General features: G+C 46.9%; 1 protein-coding gene across 2 annotated transcripts in view; it reads right to left on the bottom strand.

Moving 5' to 3' along the window:
- ABTB2 (ankyrin repeat and BTB domain containing 2) overlaps positions 1-13,253 on the bottom strand; it is a 131,985-nt gene that overhangs the window by 14,310 nt on the left and 104,422 nt on the right. For both annotated transcript variants that reach the window (XM_010117045.2, XM_086750167.1), the window contains exons 4-9: positions 12,954-13,106; positions 7,106-7,271; positions 3,895-3,984; positions 3,327-3,428; positions 1,520-1,616; positions 220-355 (exon numbers count right to left, since the gene is read on the bottom strand). In XM_010117045.2, the coding sequence (XP_010115347.2) occupies positions 220-355; positions 1,520-1,616; positions 3,327-3,428; positions 3,895-3,984; positions 7,106-7,271; positions 12,954-13,106 (744 nt within the window). The remainder of the gene's footprint in view (positions 1-219; positions 356-1,519; positions 1,617-3,326; positions 3,429-3,894; positions 3,985-7,105; positions 7,272-12,953; positions 13,107-13,253) is intronic.

Genomic DNA, 13,253 nt, shown 5'->3' on the forward strand with positions numbered 1-13,253 from the left:
CCCCAAAAACGCTCAAAGGGCACTACCTACATCAGAATCAGAATCGTCTGACAAACTGCAACACTAAAACCTGGTTGCTGTCGGGAGAGTCTCAAGACCATCTTCTGAACCGCACACCCAGGCATTTGGGTATAAAACGTAATATCAGATCATACAGGAATACCGACAGTGACAGCCTTAGGCAAAAAATGCCTGTTCTGAACGTGATGGGAGCTTTACCTGTGCCCGTGTGCAGCCGAGTGACTGAAGCAATTCATATCTTCGTGCAGCGATGAAGACATACCGTTGACTTCCAGCATGCTCAGGAGTGGGTCCGCACCCCTGCTTAGCAATAAGCTGACCAACTCGTAGTTCCCTAGAAAAAAATTGACAGAAATGTAATGATTCCAGGTCTGTTCCCTCTTGGAAAGCGTTACAGCGTAGGACTGGTAACAGACGCCGTACCAGCGACTTCTGGGCTACCAGCTGTGCTTTCAGAGCACCCTGCAAGCACGCGTCCAGCTTTGTAACCTCTCAGAGAGAGAACCCGAGTCATACAGCACTTAAACTACCTCATAACACACAAATACCTAGAGGTGGAATGAAAAGAGAATTAAACTGGTCTGGTGCTTTCAATACAGAGACGGATGCAACCAGTTTAACCAGAGAAGATTATGGGTGCAGTCCACGTTCATCCAGGCCTCCTTTCCCCCATCTTCGTTCGATGTAGGGACGAGCACTGGCAAGAGACCCAGCACAATGAGTGTCTGTCACTGGGAGGGGAGGAGACCATTTTTTTAATCCCTTCAATAAAGCTTGGGGCATAGCAAGCCAGAGACTTGTCTTCATAAACACATGAAAATGAAGCAGAAAGAATTGAAGGGGAAAAAAAAAAAGTAAAACCAGTTTGTTTTTCAGCACTTTTCACCTCAACAGGTACTTTTTTTAGGCTAGCACAGACTTGTTCAAAGAATGCTAAACCCCTCTCCTGACAGGTACAAGAAATGCAGAATTTTACTTGTATTTAATACATTAATGAAACAAATTTCTTTTATATAACAGTTATTTTTCCGCAGGCTGAATTTAGACTTGTTAATTTTTGCATCTGGACGTTATTTAGATCCAAGACATGCCCAGACCAGACAGTAGCTGGTTTATGTTTCTTGCCAGTGCCCTGCGCAAAGGAGCTGTTTTAGTCAGCTGAGCAGGGAGGCCGCTGGCAGGAGGCAAGCGGTGGGACTGGTTGCAAAAGCAGAGACTGGTTTAGTGCCCAGCAAGCTGCTGCTGCGTGACAGAGGCTGTTAGCCGCTGCCAACCCCGACAGGGTTGTTACGGGTGTTTTAGAAATGAAAAAAATGCTGACTTTTTAGTGTCCGGCTCACCGTGCTACGCATCTGACATCTTTTACTCTACCCACGGTACATTAGAATGTAGCGCAGAGCGACTCCTAATTTTGCAGACACCGGACTCAGGCGTGAAGTGGTTGTGGTTGCTCTGTGGTAACAAGAGGCAGAGCTTGCCGAGGCTGCGCTGGGCTTACCTGCTGCTGAGGCCAGCTGAAGAGGCGTCTCGGCGTAGTTGTCTTCTCCACTGTTAACGGCAGAGCCCTCAACATGGGCGCCAGCATCCAGGAGCAGCTGCAAGAGACACAGGAAAGTCAAGGAGTTGAGAAAAGAGCAATTCAGGAAGACAGAACGGGAGAGGCTGTGTGTTAGAAAGGAAGACCAGCAGATTCACAGTGAAGAGCGCATGCACACAAAGGGACCAGCTCAAAGGCTAAAGGAAAATATCTCTTACAAGGCAACCTTCACACGTGTTTCCTCACTCAGCCTAGGGCTAAAGTCTCCACATCACTGGCAAATTAGAGTTTTCTTATTTTCCTTTGCATTACTGTGCTTTCAGTGGTGAGTTTGTGCTGGAGAGGTGCTCAGCTGGCAGCTTGGAGAACATCACCTTTTTTTTTTTTTATAATCCCCTTTATGAATACGGTTTTGCAATTGTAACTTCCCAACTCCAGAGAGCTCTGCCATCAGAGCTTCTCTTTAAGGCAGGAAATCCATCTTATTTAGTTTCACGCTGTGTGCAGGAAACAGGATTCCTCCAGGGAACGAGCCCTGCAGGCCAAACATACCTCTTGGTCTCTCCGGCCCGCGGAGCAGGGCAAGGAGCCCTGGCCGCTGCGGTGATTTGCCACGCACAGAACCTGCTTTCTTCGAACCCTCCGAGCTGCTCGCAAGGGAAACGGCCTGGCGGTGCTGCCCCTCTCCCAGCGCAGGGAGGGTGTGCCCTGCCCGTGCGCGCATCGCCAGCGCCCGGCCGCGGCCAGCAGCGGAGATTCCTGCACTGGGAGCGGGAGCCCAGCTGGCTGTATCCTCTGACATTGGCACAAACAGCACAGGAGTTTTAACCAAAATAAAAGAACATTCCGGGGAAGTGCAGTCCAACAACAGCTTTGATGTACTTGGCTCCATCTCCTGGGGGAACCCTGCTCTTATCTCACGTAAATGAAGGTGTCCAACCAAAGGCTGCCCTGGCACTTTGCCAGGTGGAACCTAATCTTCATAATTATTTACAAATGTATACAAACAAGAAATGACTGTGCACAGCCTCCATTTCCTTACATCTATTTTTTTTTTCCCCTTTGAGCAGAAGGTAAATTAATTTCACCAGCAACTGACTATTTGCTGTGATCGGTTTTGAATTCCCCTGGAAGTCTGGGGTTCCAGGGCTCCACCCCATTCCGCTGCCCCCTGCATTGATTCCCCAGAAAAGGGAGCAGGGAGGATGCCAGAGGCTCAACTCCCGTGACAGCTTAAGTCTTGTTTGTGCAATTCTCAAGGATTATAAAGGAAGTTACAGATGATTTGCTGCCACTAGAGCAGAAATCAGCCTATGCTTAATTTTTGCACATGCAAATGTGTAAACCAACTAACATCTAACGTCGGAAAGCATCCTGATGAAGCAGTCTACCTGTAACCACTCCAGATGAAGCGCTAGTTTATCTAATACCAAAGAAACAATTGTGCAGCAGTGGTCTGGAAGCGGCAAGCCTTGCACCAATACCAAAACCAAAGAAAAATAACAAAACACAGTGTTTTGTTATCAAGGTCTTGCTAGGAATTATGTCACCAATCACCATTCTGCAAGAAAAGCACTGGTTGCGTTCTCCTCATTTTCAAAACAAGCGAATTTTCACTGGTTTTTAGAAGGCTTCCACCAAACGGCACAGGGAGCCTGCGCTCAGGAAGCCTGACAGCGAGGGTGCTGCACCCCAGCTCAGGGTGCTGCACCTCAGTTCCTCTCTATTCCCTGGAAAGATTCCCGACCGGGGGGCGTCCTCTGCTTACCTGGACCACAGAGATGTGTCCGTGTAACACAGCAAAGGTCAGAGCAGTCCAGTGCCGGCTGTCGGGATGGACCGACGGGTATCGCGGAGAGGTACTGGGAACCTGGGGGAAAAGGAATCCGCTCGTTAGGAACCCCCGCAGCCTGTCTGTCAGGATCTTTAGACTTGTACATAACTGGCTTTTTTCTTTGTAAGTGACAACCCCAGGGAACGGTAACTTACGCCATTTAGAGCCACTGCCAGCAACAGTCACTCCCGTCCGGTCCCCCGGGCCTTTTTAATGGGCTTATTGGTTTCTCCCAGTGGCAGCTCTTACAGGAGGAGCCCCTTCACCCCCACCGTGCCTATTAGACTTGCCAATGCCAATCATAATTGGAGCCGCTGAGCGCTCCAGGAGGTTTTGAAGGTTTTCTTCCCCCTCCCAAATCCCTGAAGCAATGCTTTCTGAAAGAAGCGACTTGCTCAGAAGCTTCCAGAAATGAAGCCTTCAGTTGCTAGGAGAGATTTCATAACAGCTCCTGTTAGTTTACAGATGAATAATTATGGGGGCAGCATCCTCCATTACTTACTGGTATATCTAAATTTGCTCCAGCATCTATAAGCATTTGGACCATGGCTTCGTCTCCAGCAGCACAGGCGTACATTAGCGGGGTCATACCCTTCAGGGGAAAAACAAAAAAAAAGAAAAGTTATTTTTCTATACCTATCAACAATAAAACTGTCATGGACAGAGTGAGTTTGAATCTTAACGTACAGATGAGTGCATGTGCGCATCTGCGGGCGTGCACGTGTGTATACGTTCAAGCCATTTTGGTTTCTACGCAGAGCGGGCACAACGCACTCGTACTGGAAAGTGATGTGGACAAAGCATCAGGCGACAGGCCCGCAAGAATACAAAAGGGATCACGGAAAATCCCAGCTGGGTATTGTCCACAATTCTTGAGCTTTCTCAAGCCTGCCAAAAAAAGAAATACCATTTCTTGGCTCATTTGCAGCCAGATGAACCGAAAGCAGAAAACAACACGAAAATACACAAGATGAATTTATTTGGCAAGTTATCCCCATTGCTAAAATCCTATTTGCCACAATATTTCAGCACTTCAATCCCATAAATCTCTCTCTCTCTACTTAACCAGCAAACCATGACAGCTGAGAGATGAATTATGAGAGAAACGAGCCTTACTTGGGGAGTTTGTGCCAGAAGTAGCCAAGGACAGAAAGGAAATGGCCTAGTAAAATCCATTCCTGCTCACATCATACAGCGTCCCCCCCGCTTAATTACTGTGAGCATTTGAGTTTTCCACAGGCAGCATCTCTGCTGCTCACTGTGTCACAACACCATGCGGGGGGTGGGTTTGGCTTTTGAGGGGCTTGGGAGCATCCACTCTCATTACAGACAAGTAAACAACTGAGAATTCAAAACCTGGGTCTGCAGACACAAGGCCATGTTTACTGCCCCGGTCAGGGTTCTAGGACTACAGGTTTGTATAGACTTACCTTACCTTTTTTAAAAAAAAATATAAAACTAAAAATGAATATCAGTTTCCCTGCTTGTTCCTCAGTATGCAAAGGGAAGAAGACCCAAAACAACCCAAATCCTGTGAAACCAGAGTGCTGCTTGGTCCTCTCTAGAACTAAACGCAGGATCCTGCTCCAAACTCAAGTTTCTGAGGATACGTTCTGAATTCTCTCCATGCACACACACGTAGAAGCGGGTCTGAACACACACCTCGACGCTGGACATGCTCACATTCTGGGAGCAAAGTCTGAACCTGGATCTAAAGCCAGTGTGTTAAATTAGCCCTGCAGTTCTGTCTGTTGTACATTTTGCAACAAAACTTTGGCTGTACTTGCCAGGTGAGATGGTGACACCTGTTTGCGATGCCTCAGAGGTGTCTCCTGACTGTGCAGTGTTAGGAAGACTCATCGTAACCAAAAGAAATCCAGATAGATGAACTGAGCTTGCCAGCTGCCAGCGTTAAATGTTCTGTCCTATGACAGAACGTAGACCTGCTTTCTCTTGCCATGGCCAAGTCAGTTTTCCCAAGTTTAGGTATCTGGCTTTGGCTTATTCCTTTCAGGAAGGGCTGCAAAGTTCAGATTTGGTTTCATAGTCCAGCGATGGCAGAGTCACTGCTAGAGTTTGGATCTAACCCTGTCTGTGGCTGGCAGCGCAACGGAGGACACCTGCCTCACTGCAGAGATGAGCTGCTCCAGAAGCGGAGAATTTCAGAGCAACGTCTCCAGAGGGAGCCTGTCCTGCAAAGACGACAGATCTGCCGGCACGCTATGATCCCCCAGTCACAGTGGGACTGGCCGGAGGATGACATCAATAGGATGACAATGAGACCGTAAATAAGTAACAGCAGAAACTCCTCCAACTTTCCAATAATTTGCCTACAGAATGCAAGGGTTTTATGCATACAAAAACCAGAGCTCCCAGTTTGCTGGCTGGCTGCAGAGAGGTAAAAGCCATCCTGCAGTGAGAAGTGATGGTTTTGGCACCGGAGTTAGGACAGTAAGGCTTGCAATGCAAAAAAATCAGCTTTGAGAGCACGAAAGGCCTCAGGGCTACATAAACACGAACTGCAAAAAATTATGAAAAGAATAAATACAGGAAGCGGCAGGCCTGCGTAAATATAAATCTGCTCTCTTTGTCACATGAATAAAGTCACTACTGGGGGCACCTGTGACGGGACACCCCTCTTCTGTGACCACACAGCTCCTTGTATTGGACACGGCAACAAGGCAACTACGTACCAAGATAGAAGCTTGTGCAGGAGGAGTTTCTGCTCGTATCTGCGTACACATTCATGCTTCCTTTAAAACTGCAGCATGGTGGAAAGTACCGTGGAAGATTGCAGAATTTGGTCTGAAATGCCGCTGCTGTAAAATGCTGTCTACGAGAACATAAATCCTTCCCACCGCCCAATGTCCTATTGTTTCTGAGATGCGACAGCTCATTCTCATTGCTGTGACAGCTATAACGAGTGTTTATTTGGGGGAGGTGTGGTTTGTTTTTTTTTTTAAATTAAAAGCTAATTCGATGCATCAAATGATGCCCCAGAGAAGAGACTCTGCTCTTACTTGATGGCACTAACAGCACAAGCAGAAGCAGCTAAAGACTCCCCAGGCTACCAGATCCCTACGGTTCGATGTAGCTGAGCAGGGAACAGGTCAAAATGAAAAAGCAGACACATCAGCATGATGGACTTTCAGCAAAGCTAACACTGGCTGATACCAGTGCCACCGGGCTTCTCGGTGCTGTTTCTTGGATGCCAGGTTGCACGGGGAACACAGAACTCACTTCACGCCTGAAAGCCATCAGACAGCAACACCTTTTGGGCACTCATCGCTGACCCAGACTGGATTTGGGCTGTTGAACCAGAAGAGAGTGTCACTGGCAAAACGCACTTTGTTTTGACGTTGTCTTAGCATGAAGACAACATCAGGCTTTCCACGCGCAGCCGGCGCATTAACCTGTCTCCCACTGGCGTCTGAGACCGGCCATCCAAGGAACAGACCCACATTCCAGTGATAAGGAAACGATTCACTCCAGGCTTTGACCGGCTTTTTGGGGAGTTATTTTTTTGTTCTTTAAGGGACACGTTTTCAGGCTAAAAGACAAGCTAGAATTAGAAAATCCTTGGAGAGCCAGCTAACACTTAGGGCCTTGTGTATTGATTTGCCACGTGGAAAGGAACACGCAGTTAGAATCATAGTTCATGTAAAGAACATAAGTTCATCGAAAGAATTGTTGTGTGTGGTTGTATGGTGTACCTGGTCATCCATGGTGTTAACGCCGTCAGGTCCCAGTGCATCGATCGCTTGGTTGATCAGATCTGTCCTTCCGCAGTTTAGCATTCGGAAACCCAGATCCTGCTGGAATTTTTCAGTAGCAGCCTTAGCATCCAGTCTCCGGAAGGAACTAAAGCAGCATTCAGGTCTGTGAAAGACAAAATAATTTCTGGAATTGTTTTTGCTACAAGGGTAGCTCTGGACCAGGCACCGCTTCTGTTACATCTTATCCAGCAAAACGGGAAGAGGACGCCAGAACATGCCCATGCCACAACGGGCACCGAGCGACCGGGTTACTGCAGCAGCGAGGGAATTGCGGTGGCACCGGCTGCAAACCTGCAGCAACCAGGTTCTGCTTCTTACAAAAAAAAATCCCCCACCAAACCCCAAACTTTAAATAATGAGCTGTATCTATTTTGGGTATCGTATCTGCCTGCTGTTATAGGATAGCCCATCAAACACACACAAAAGTGTATTGCGAGGAGGAGAGAGGTGGAGAGAAAGCGTAGCTAATGAAACACCAGTGTAGTTCCAGAGTGAAACAATTATGCTGTCTATCTACCAGACTAGCTATTACTTTGGAATAAAAGGCATTTCTGAAAGGAGATTATGATCCTTATTCTCATCTGGAAAAAAAAAAAATTTTTTTTTTTTTTTTAAATCAAAATTAAGTTTAGGTAGTGGAACGTTCTCAACTCTTTTCCAACGCCTCAATAAAAGGAAGTGCGTTAGCATTTCGATGAGGCTCTGTTAAATCCTTATCCATTAGATGACTACCAAATGACCTTTATCTCATGTAGAAGGAGTTCAGGGATTACTGTAAATCCTCTGGTTATCTGCTCAGAGACTTCTGAATTCCAAACCTGGCAGCGTATCTCCTTCACCGACGAAACATGGCCAAACTGGAGGTGTTTCCTATCTCAGCTGAGCAGCGATATGGCCAGCCCTTTGATGTTATTTCAGGGTGAGTGCCTTCTCTACTCTAGTTGTCTGGTTTTCCACACAGGCTCTTGTGCAAACTCTCAGGGAGTGAGATATGAGCCCGCCGAGTTCCTTTGAAAAATCAGATTCTTTCAACGAAGCTACCCTCTTCTGGAAACTTTGTACGGCCTGCCAGATAAGTGAAACACTCATCAGTTCATGCAGAAAATTCAAGATGAATCTTATTCACATTTTAATTCAGCTCGTCATTTTTTAATGCTTCTAAACTTCCATTGATGGTGGACGACAAATGGTGAGCAGATGCTATGAACAATGTGCTGAGTTAACAAAGATCCCTCCACAGCCTGGTGACCGGTCACATTGTACGGGGGAAACCAGCATCACGCCCCAGCTGCTTTCAGAAAGGAACTACATCAGCGTACAATTTGGGGAACAGTCAGAAGCAAAGCGACAGTCTTGGAGTCACCAGCTCTTTGGAGAGACATCTGCAAATAAAATGTGTCTCCGAGGCAGCCGAGTACAAACATTTGATCAGAAGAGGAGATCTCTGAGGCACCCAGGTACCAGATCAGGACAGATACGGTACAGAGTACAAGAGAACAGTAAGGTGAAGACATACATGAATCCTAGAGCTAGGCTAGCCAATTAATAATCTCCTTCTACTGAGGTAATTGCTACGGTATCACAATGCGACAATATTATGTAGGATCCATAATGGAGCTACGTTACCTATATATTATGTTTGTATGTATAATACAGAATGCAGAATCCATTATGTAGAGCACAGGCTGTGCAGAGAACAGATCGAGAGCAGCCCTGAGGAGAAGGACTTGAGGGTGCTGGTGGACGAGAAGCTCAACATGAGCCGGCAACACACCCTTGCAGCCCAGAAGGCCAACCGCATCCTGGGCTGCATCCCCAGCAGCGTGGGCAGCAGGTCGAGGGAGGGGATTCTGCCCCTCTGCTTCATTCTGGTGAGACCCCACCTGTTCAGCTCTGGAGCCCCCAACATCAGAAGGATATGGATCCGTTGGCGAGAGTCCAGAGGAGGCCATGAAGATGATCAGAGGGGTGGAGCACCTTTCCTCTGAGGACAGGCTGAGAGAGTTGGGGCTGTTCAGCATGGAAAAGGGAAGGCTCCAGGGAGACCTTATAGCAGTCTTCCAGTACCTAAAGGGGACCTACAAGAGATTTGGAGAGGGACTTTTGACAAGGACAGGTCAAAAGGGTTGATGGCTTTAAACTGGAAGAGGGTAGATTTAGATTAGATAAAAGGAAGAAATTCTTCACTGTGAGGATGGTGAGGCACTGGAACAGGTTGCCCAGAGAAGCTGTGGATGCCCCATCCCTGGAAGGGTTCAAGGCCAGGGTGGATGGGGCTTTGAGTGACCTGGTCTGGTTGGAAGGTGTCCCCACCCAGGGCAGGGGGGTTTGGAAGTGGATGGTCTTTAAGGTCCCTTTCAACCCAAAGCGTTCTCTGATTCTCTACGATATAATGATCTTGTAGTACACTAATAATAATTAGAAGGAGGAGAATCCTATGTAAAAAAATTGAAATAAAGTGACAGCAGTTGAAATTCAGTGACGCTCAGTTTCCGAAGGGATCGTAGGTGTCTTGGCACATTGCTTGTGTTTTGCTAACAGGCATGATTCCACCCAGTGCTGTTTACAGGCACTGCTGGAGCAAGAGTGGCAGGGGGACAATTCACCAGTGAGCCCCGCGGAGCGAACTGCAAAACAAAAGAGACGCACAGAGCTGTCAGAGAGACCCAGGAAAAAGGACTGTAGTTCTTGGTGCAGCTCTGCCAGGAGGCCTGATCAGGCACAAAAATTTGAAGTTACACTTTTTGAGCTTTATTCCTGGGGGACCTGCAGGCTCAGCCCACGCAGAAGGGACTGCACACTTGCTGTTCCGTAGCGGTGGCCGGACAGCATGCTCATCTATCATAGATGTAGAGTAGTTTTTTTCTTTTAGAGTGGGATAAAAGTTGAAGCATGCTGCCAGAGCCAGGGGAAGAGCCTGCACAGGCAGCCCTGCCTGTGCACAGCTGTAACCACAGCAGGCTTCCCATCTGGGAGCTGTTATCCTGTGGAGAAGAGAGGCAAACTCTCGCGTGCTTCCTAGGGTCAAGCCTCTGCTCCTGCGGCTGCCCAGGCAGCAGCTCCCATGTCTGCCCGGCTGCACCCAGCGGATCAGCTGAAGGTGGACACAGAGACACCGGGAGCCCAGGGAGCAGGGAAAGGGATAGGGCTGCGGTCCTGGTTTGGGAAGGGACAGCTGGATGAGTGAGCAGGAGCCTGGTGTGCACTTCGGGTTTCATAACCAGTAACCACTACTACAACTACTGGTAATGAGCGATTTAAATTCGACCTGCAGTGAGGAGAGAAAAGAAAAAAAAAAAAGAAAAAAAAAGAAAAAAAGCAAGCAGTCTGTGATAATAACTTAATATTAAAATCCCAACATTTATATTTAGGTAGGTGGAAAAGAAACACAGCTCTCTGCAATCTAGCATTTCCCCACTTATATTATCATTTAAGCAGTAATAGGTGAGTTCTGAAGATGTTTATAAATTCCTACTAGAAGGCTTCTTCCACTCAGACACAAACAGTTGCTGTGAAGACTATACTGCCCAAGCAGTCTGTGGCAGAGAACAGATACTAGAGGTTGGAATTTCAGGTCATTCTAATTATACTTTGTTCTCCCACACAACTTCTCTGCCAGGGATTTCAGCATACCCTACCTGATGCATCACCACTGCAAGGAGCTATCATTATGTGACTTTAAGCCTGTGCATCACGAGGAAAAGAGAGTTGCAATTTGCCTACAGGCACACAGCAAGCCAGGGGTAAATTTGGCTTCAGTTCCAAGATTTCCTTTTCCCCTAAATGTGCTGTAATGGCTCGATAAAAATGACTGCTTCAAAGGATCATAAAACAGGCACTGGAAACGAGGCACTGCTCACCCCTCATGTTTTTTTCTGTTAGTTTAAATATTTCATGCAGAAAAAAGAGAAAGCTCTTTCTCTTATATCACACATCACAGAACATCCTTAGACCGCTGAAAATAAAACTCAGGCAAGACAGTTCAGAACAAAGGCCTGGTCAAGCTTAACTTTGACTTTTGGCCTCTACTCCAAAGATTCTGCATGTTACTTCAAGGCAGAGGCTGTTTCACCCGCAGGGAAAGCACACCGCGTACGCCCCTACGGAGACACAGTTTGGTGAGGCAGAAGGTGAGACAGGATCTCAGTTTTCTTACAGAATGGCCGTTCTTTCTGTAATAACAATAAACTGGACAGAAACCTCTAACATACTCCTTCCCTGGGCCAGTACTGCTGACCCGTAACAACCCAGCAACTGCATTATCTTACGCCTGAACATCCCACACAGTGTGGCTGAGGCCCTTTATACCTGCTTCTGGTTTTCGGTTGTTTTTGAAGGTATATAATCTATAAAGTAAGGGACTACCTGTGCTTTGTACGTTATTTGCACAAAAAAACCAAGTGCAGAGCTAGAGCGGGATGCCTTTGAAGCGGAAAGTTTGGAGTCGGTTTTGAAATCAAAACTCTTTCTAAAGGAGAGACTGAAAGAAAAACCATGAAACCAACTGGAAGTACTGGTGATTAGTTTAGTCTTCTGCGGTACCGCTCATCAAAGAATCTCAAAGGTTTTGGCAAGCACTAGGCACATATGTAAAATTAGTTTAGCCCATATTAAGTTGCCTACACCAGCACCCGCCATCCCCACGTAAGCCAGAGCAGCCTGTGCTTTAATTGACACAGAGCACACGTACACTGGCAGAGAAAAAGGAAAATAAAAAGTGTTCCAGGAAAAAGCGTACAACTCCTGCTTGGTGGACGCCAGGTCCAAGTTCAGCTGCTCCCTACCAGTCTGAAGCCAAATAACTGGTGAGGATCACCTGTTTAACTTCACTTTTTAAAAAGGCCGGCAGCACGCTCGGTCAGCCAGGTAGCACGTCTCCGGAGAGAGGAACATCGCAGCTGGGAATAACACCAGGAGTCAGCCGACGAAACGTTCCGTCATCTAATTGCACCACCGTACTCACTGACTAATTTAGCTTTGCGTTAGGTTTTGCGGGTAATAAGTACTGCCCTTCAATTCACAGACAGGGAGACAGAGACGTAGGAAAAAGCAAGAGCCCTTTTGGCTGCCAGAAAGAAAAGGTAAAAAGCAACAAAACCAGACCCAGGACTCCTGATTAAAAGCCTCTTGTTGCTTTTACTACTCATCAGAAATAACTCTAAGAGCACTGGTGTATTTTTGTCTTTTCAGGGGATCACTTCATCACTTAAGAGCATGATAAAAGTATTATTTATTGCTATTAATGTGGCCCACCCACTCATTTAACCCAAAGGTATATGGGGGACTAAATTCACTCAATAAAGGAATTTACCACGTACTAAAGTTCAAGATGTAACACTGATATCAAACCCAGTGCTAATGACAGCAACTTGAAGGACTATAAACGCTGAATAAAACACCTACGATGTGCTAATGAACCAAGCTAATTATAAATCCCTGGTCAATATATATGTGAGGGGGAGATTTTAAAAGGTACTGATACTTTTCATTAAGGTATCTCAAAAAGCAAAGAGTAATCTTGTAATTAAGGCTGAGGCATAAAAAAATCCAAATCCTTGTATTCCAACCCTTCCCTGTCTCATTCATAACTTTTGGCGAGATAAATTCTTTCTACCCCAGCTGCAGTGCTTGGCCAAAGCTTCGTTATCTCTTGGAGCACTAAGAGGTTAAACGTGTATTGCCTGCATTGTATTATTTTGAGATCTGGCTCCCGTGAGATACAGCAAGAAGAATATTGTAAGAAGTTACAATTATTTTAGCTGCTTAGAAAGCTTAGTGCACGTACTTTAGCTGGCGGGGCTCGCAGTCCAGCCCGGGCAGGAGCAGTCTGGCCGTCTGCCTGATGTCATCGCTGTCCACAGTTAAACTGCGCCGGTGCTCGGCGTAGGTGATGGCCACTCTCATCCACTCCATCAGCGGCGGCAGAAGCATGAAGGGGCTGTGCAAAAAAAGGGAAAAAAAAACCCATCGTAGTTAACATCGACCTGCTATGTTGCACTGCGACACAAAAGCGCGCTTCGTCGCTTCCGGGGCGTTCTTGTGGGAGGCTGGCACAGGTAAAACCCACCCGCAGCCAAACTCTGCC

This window comes from Chlamydotis macqueenii, chromosome 5, assembly GCF_036417535.1.
Source record: "Chlamydotis macqueenii isolate bChlMac1 chromosome 5, bChlMac1.mat, whole genome shotgun sequence".
Lineage (NCBI taxonomy): Eukaryota > Metazoa > Chordata > Aves > Otidiformes > Otididae > Chlamydotis > Chlamydotis macqueenii.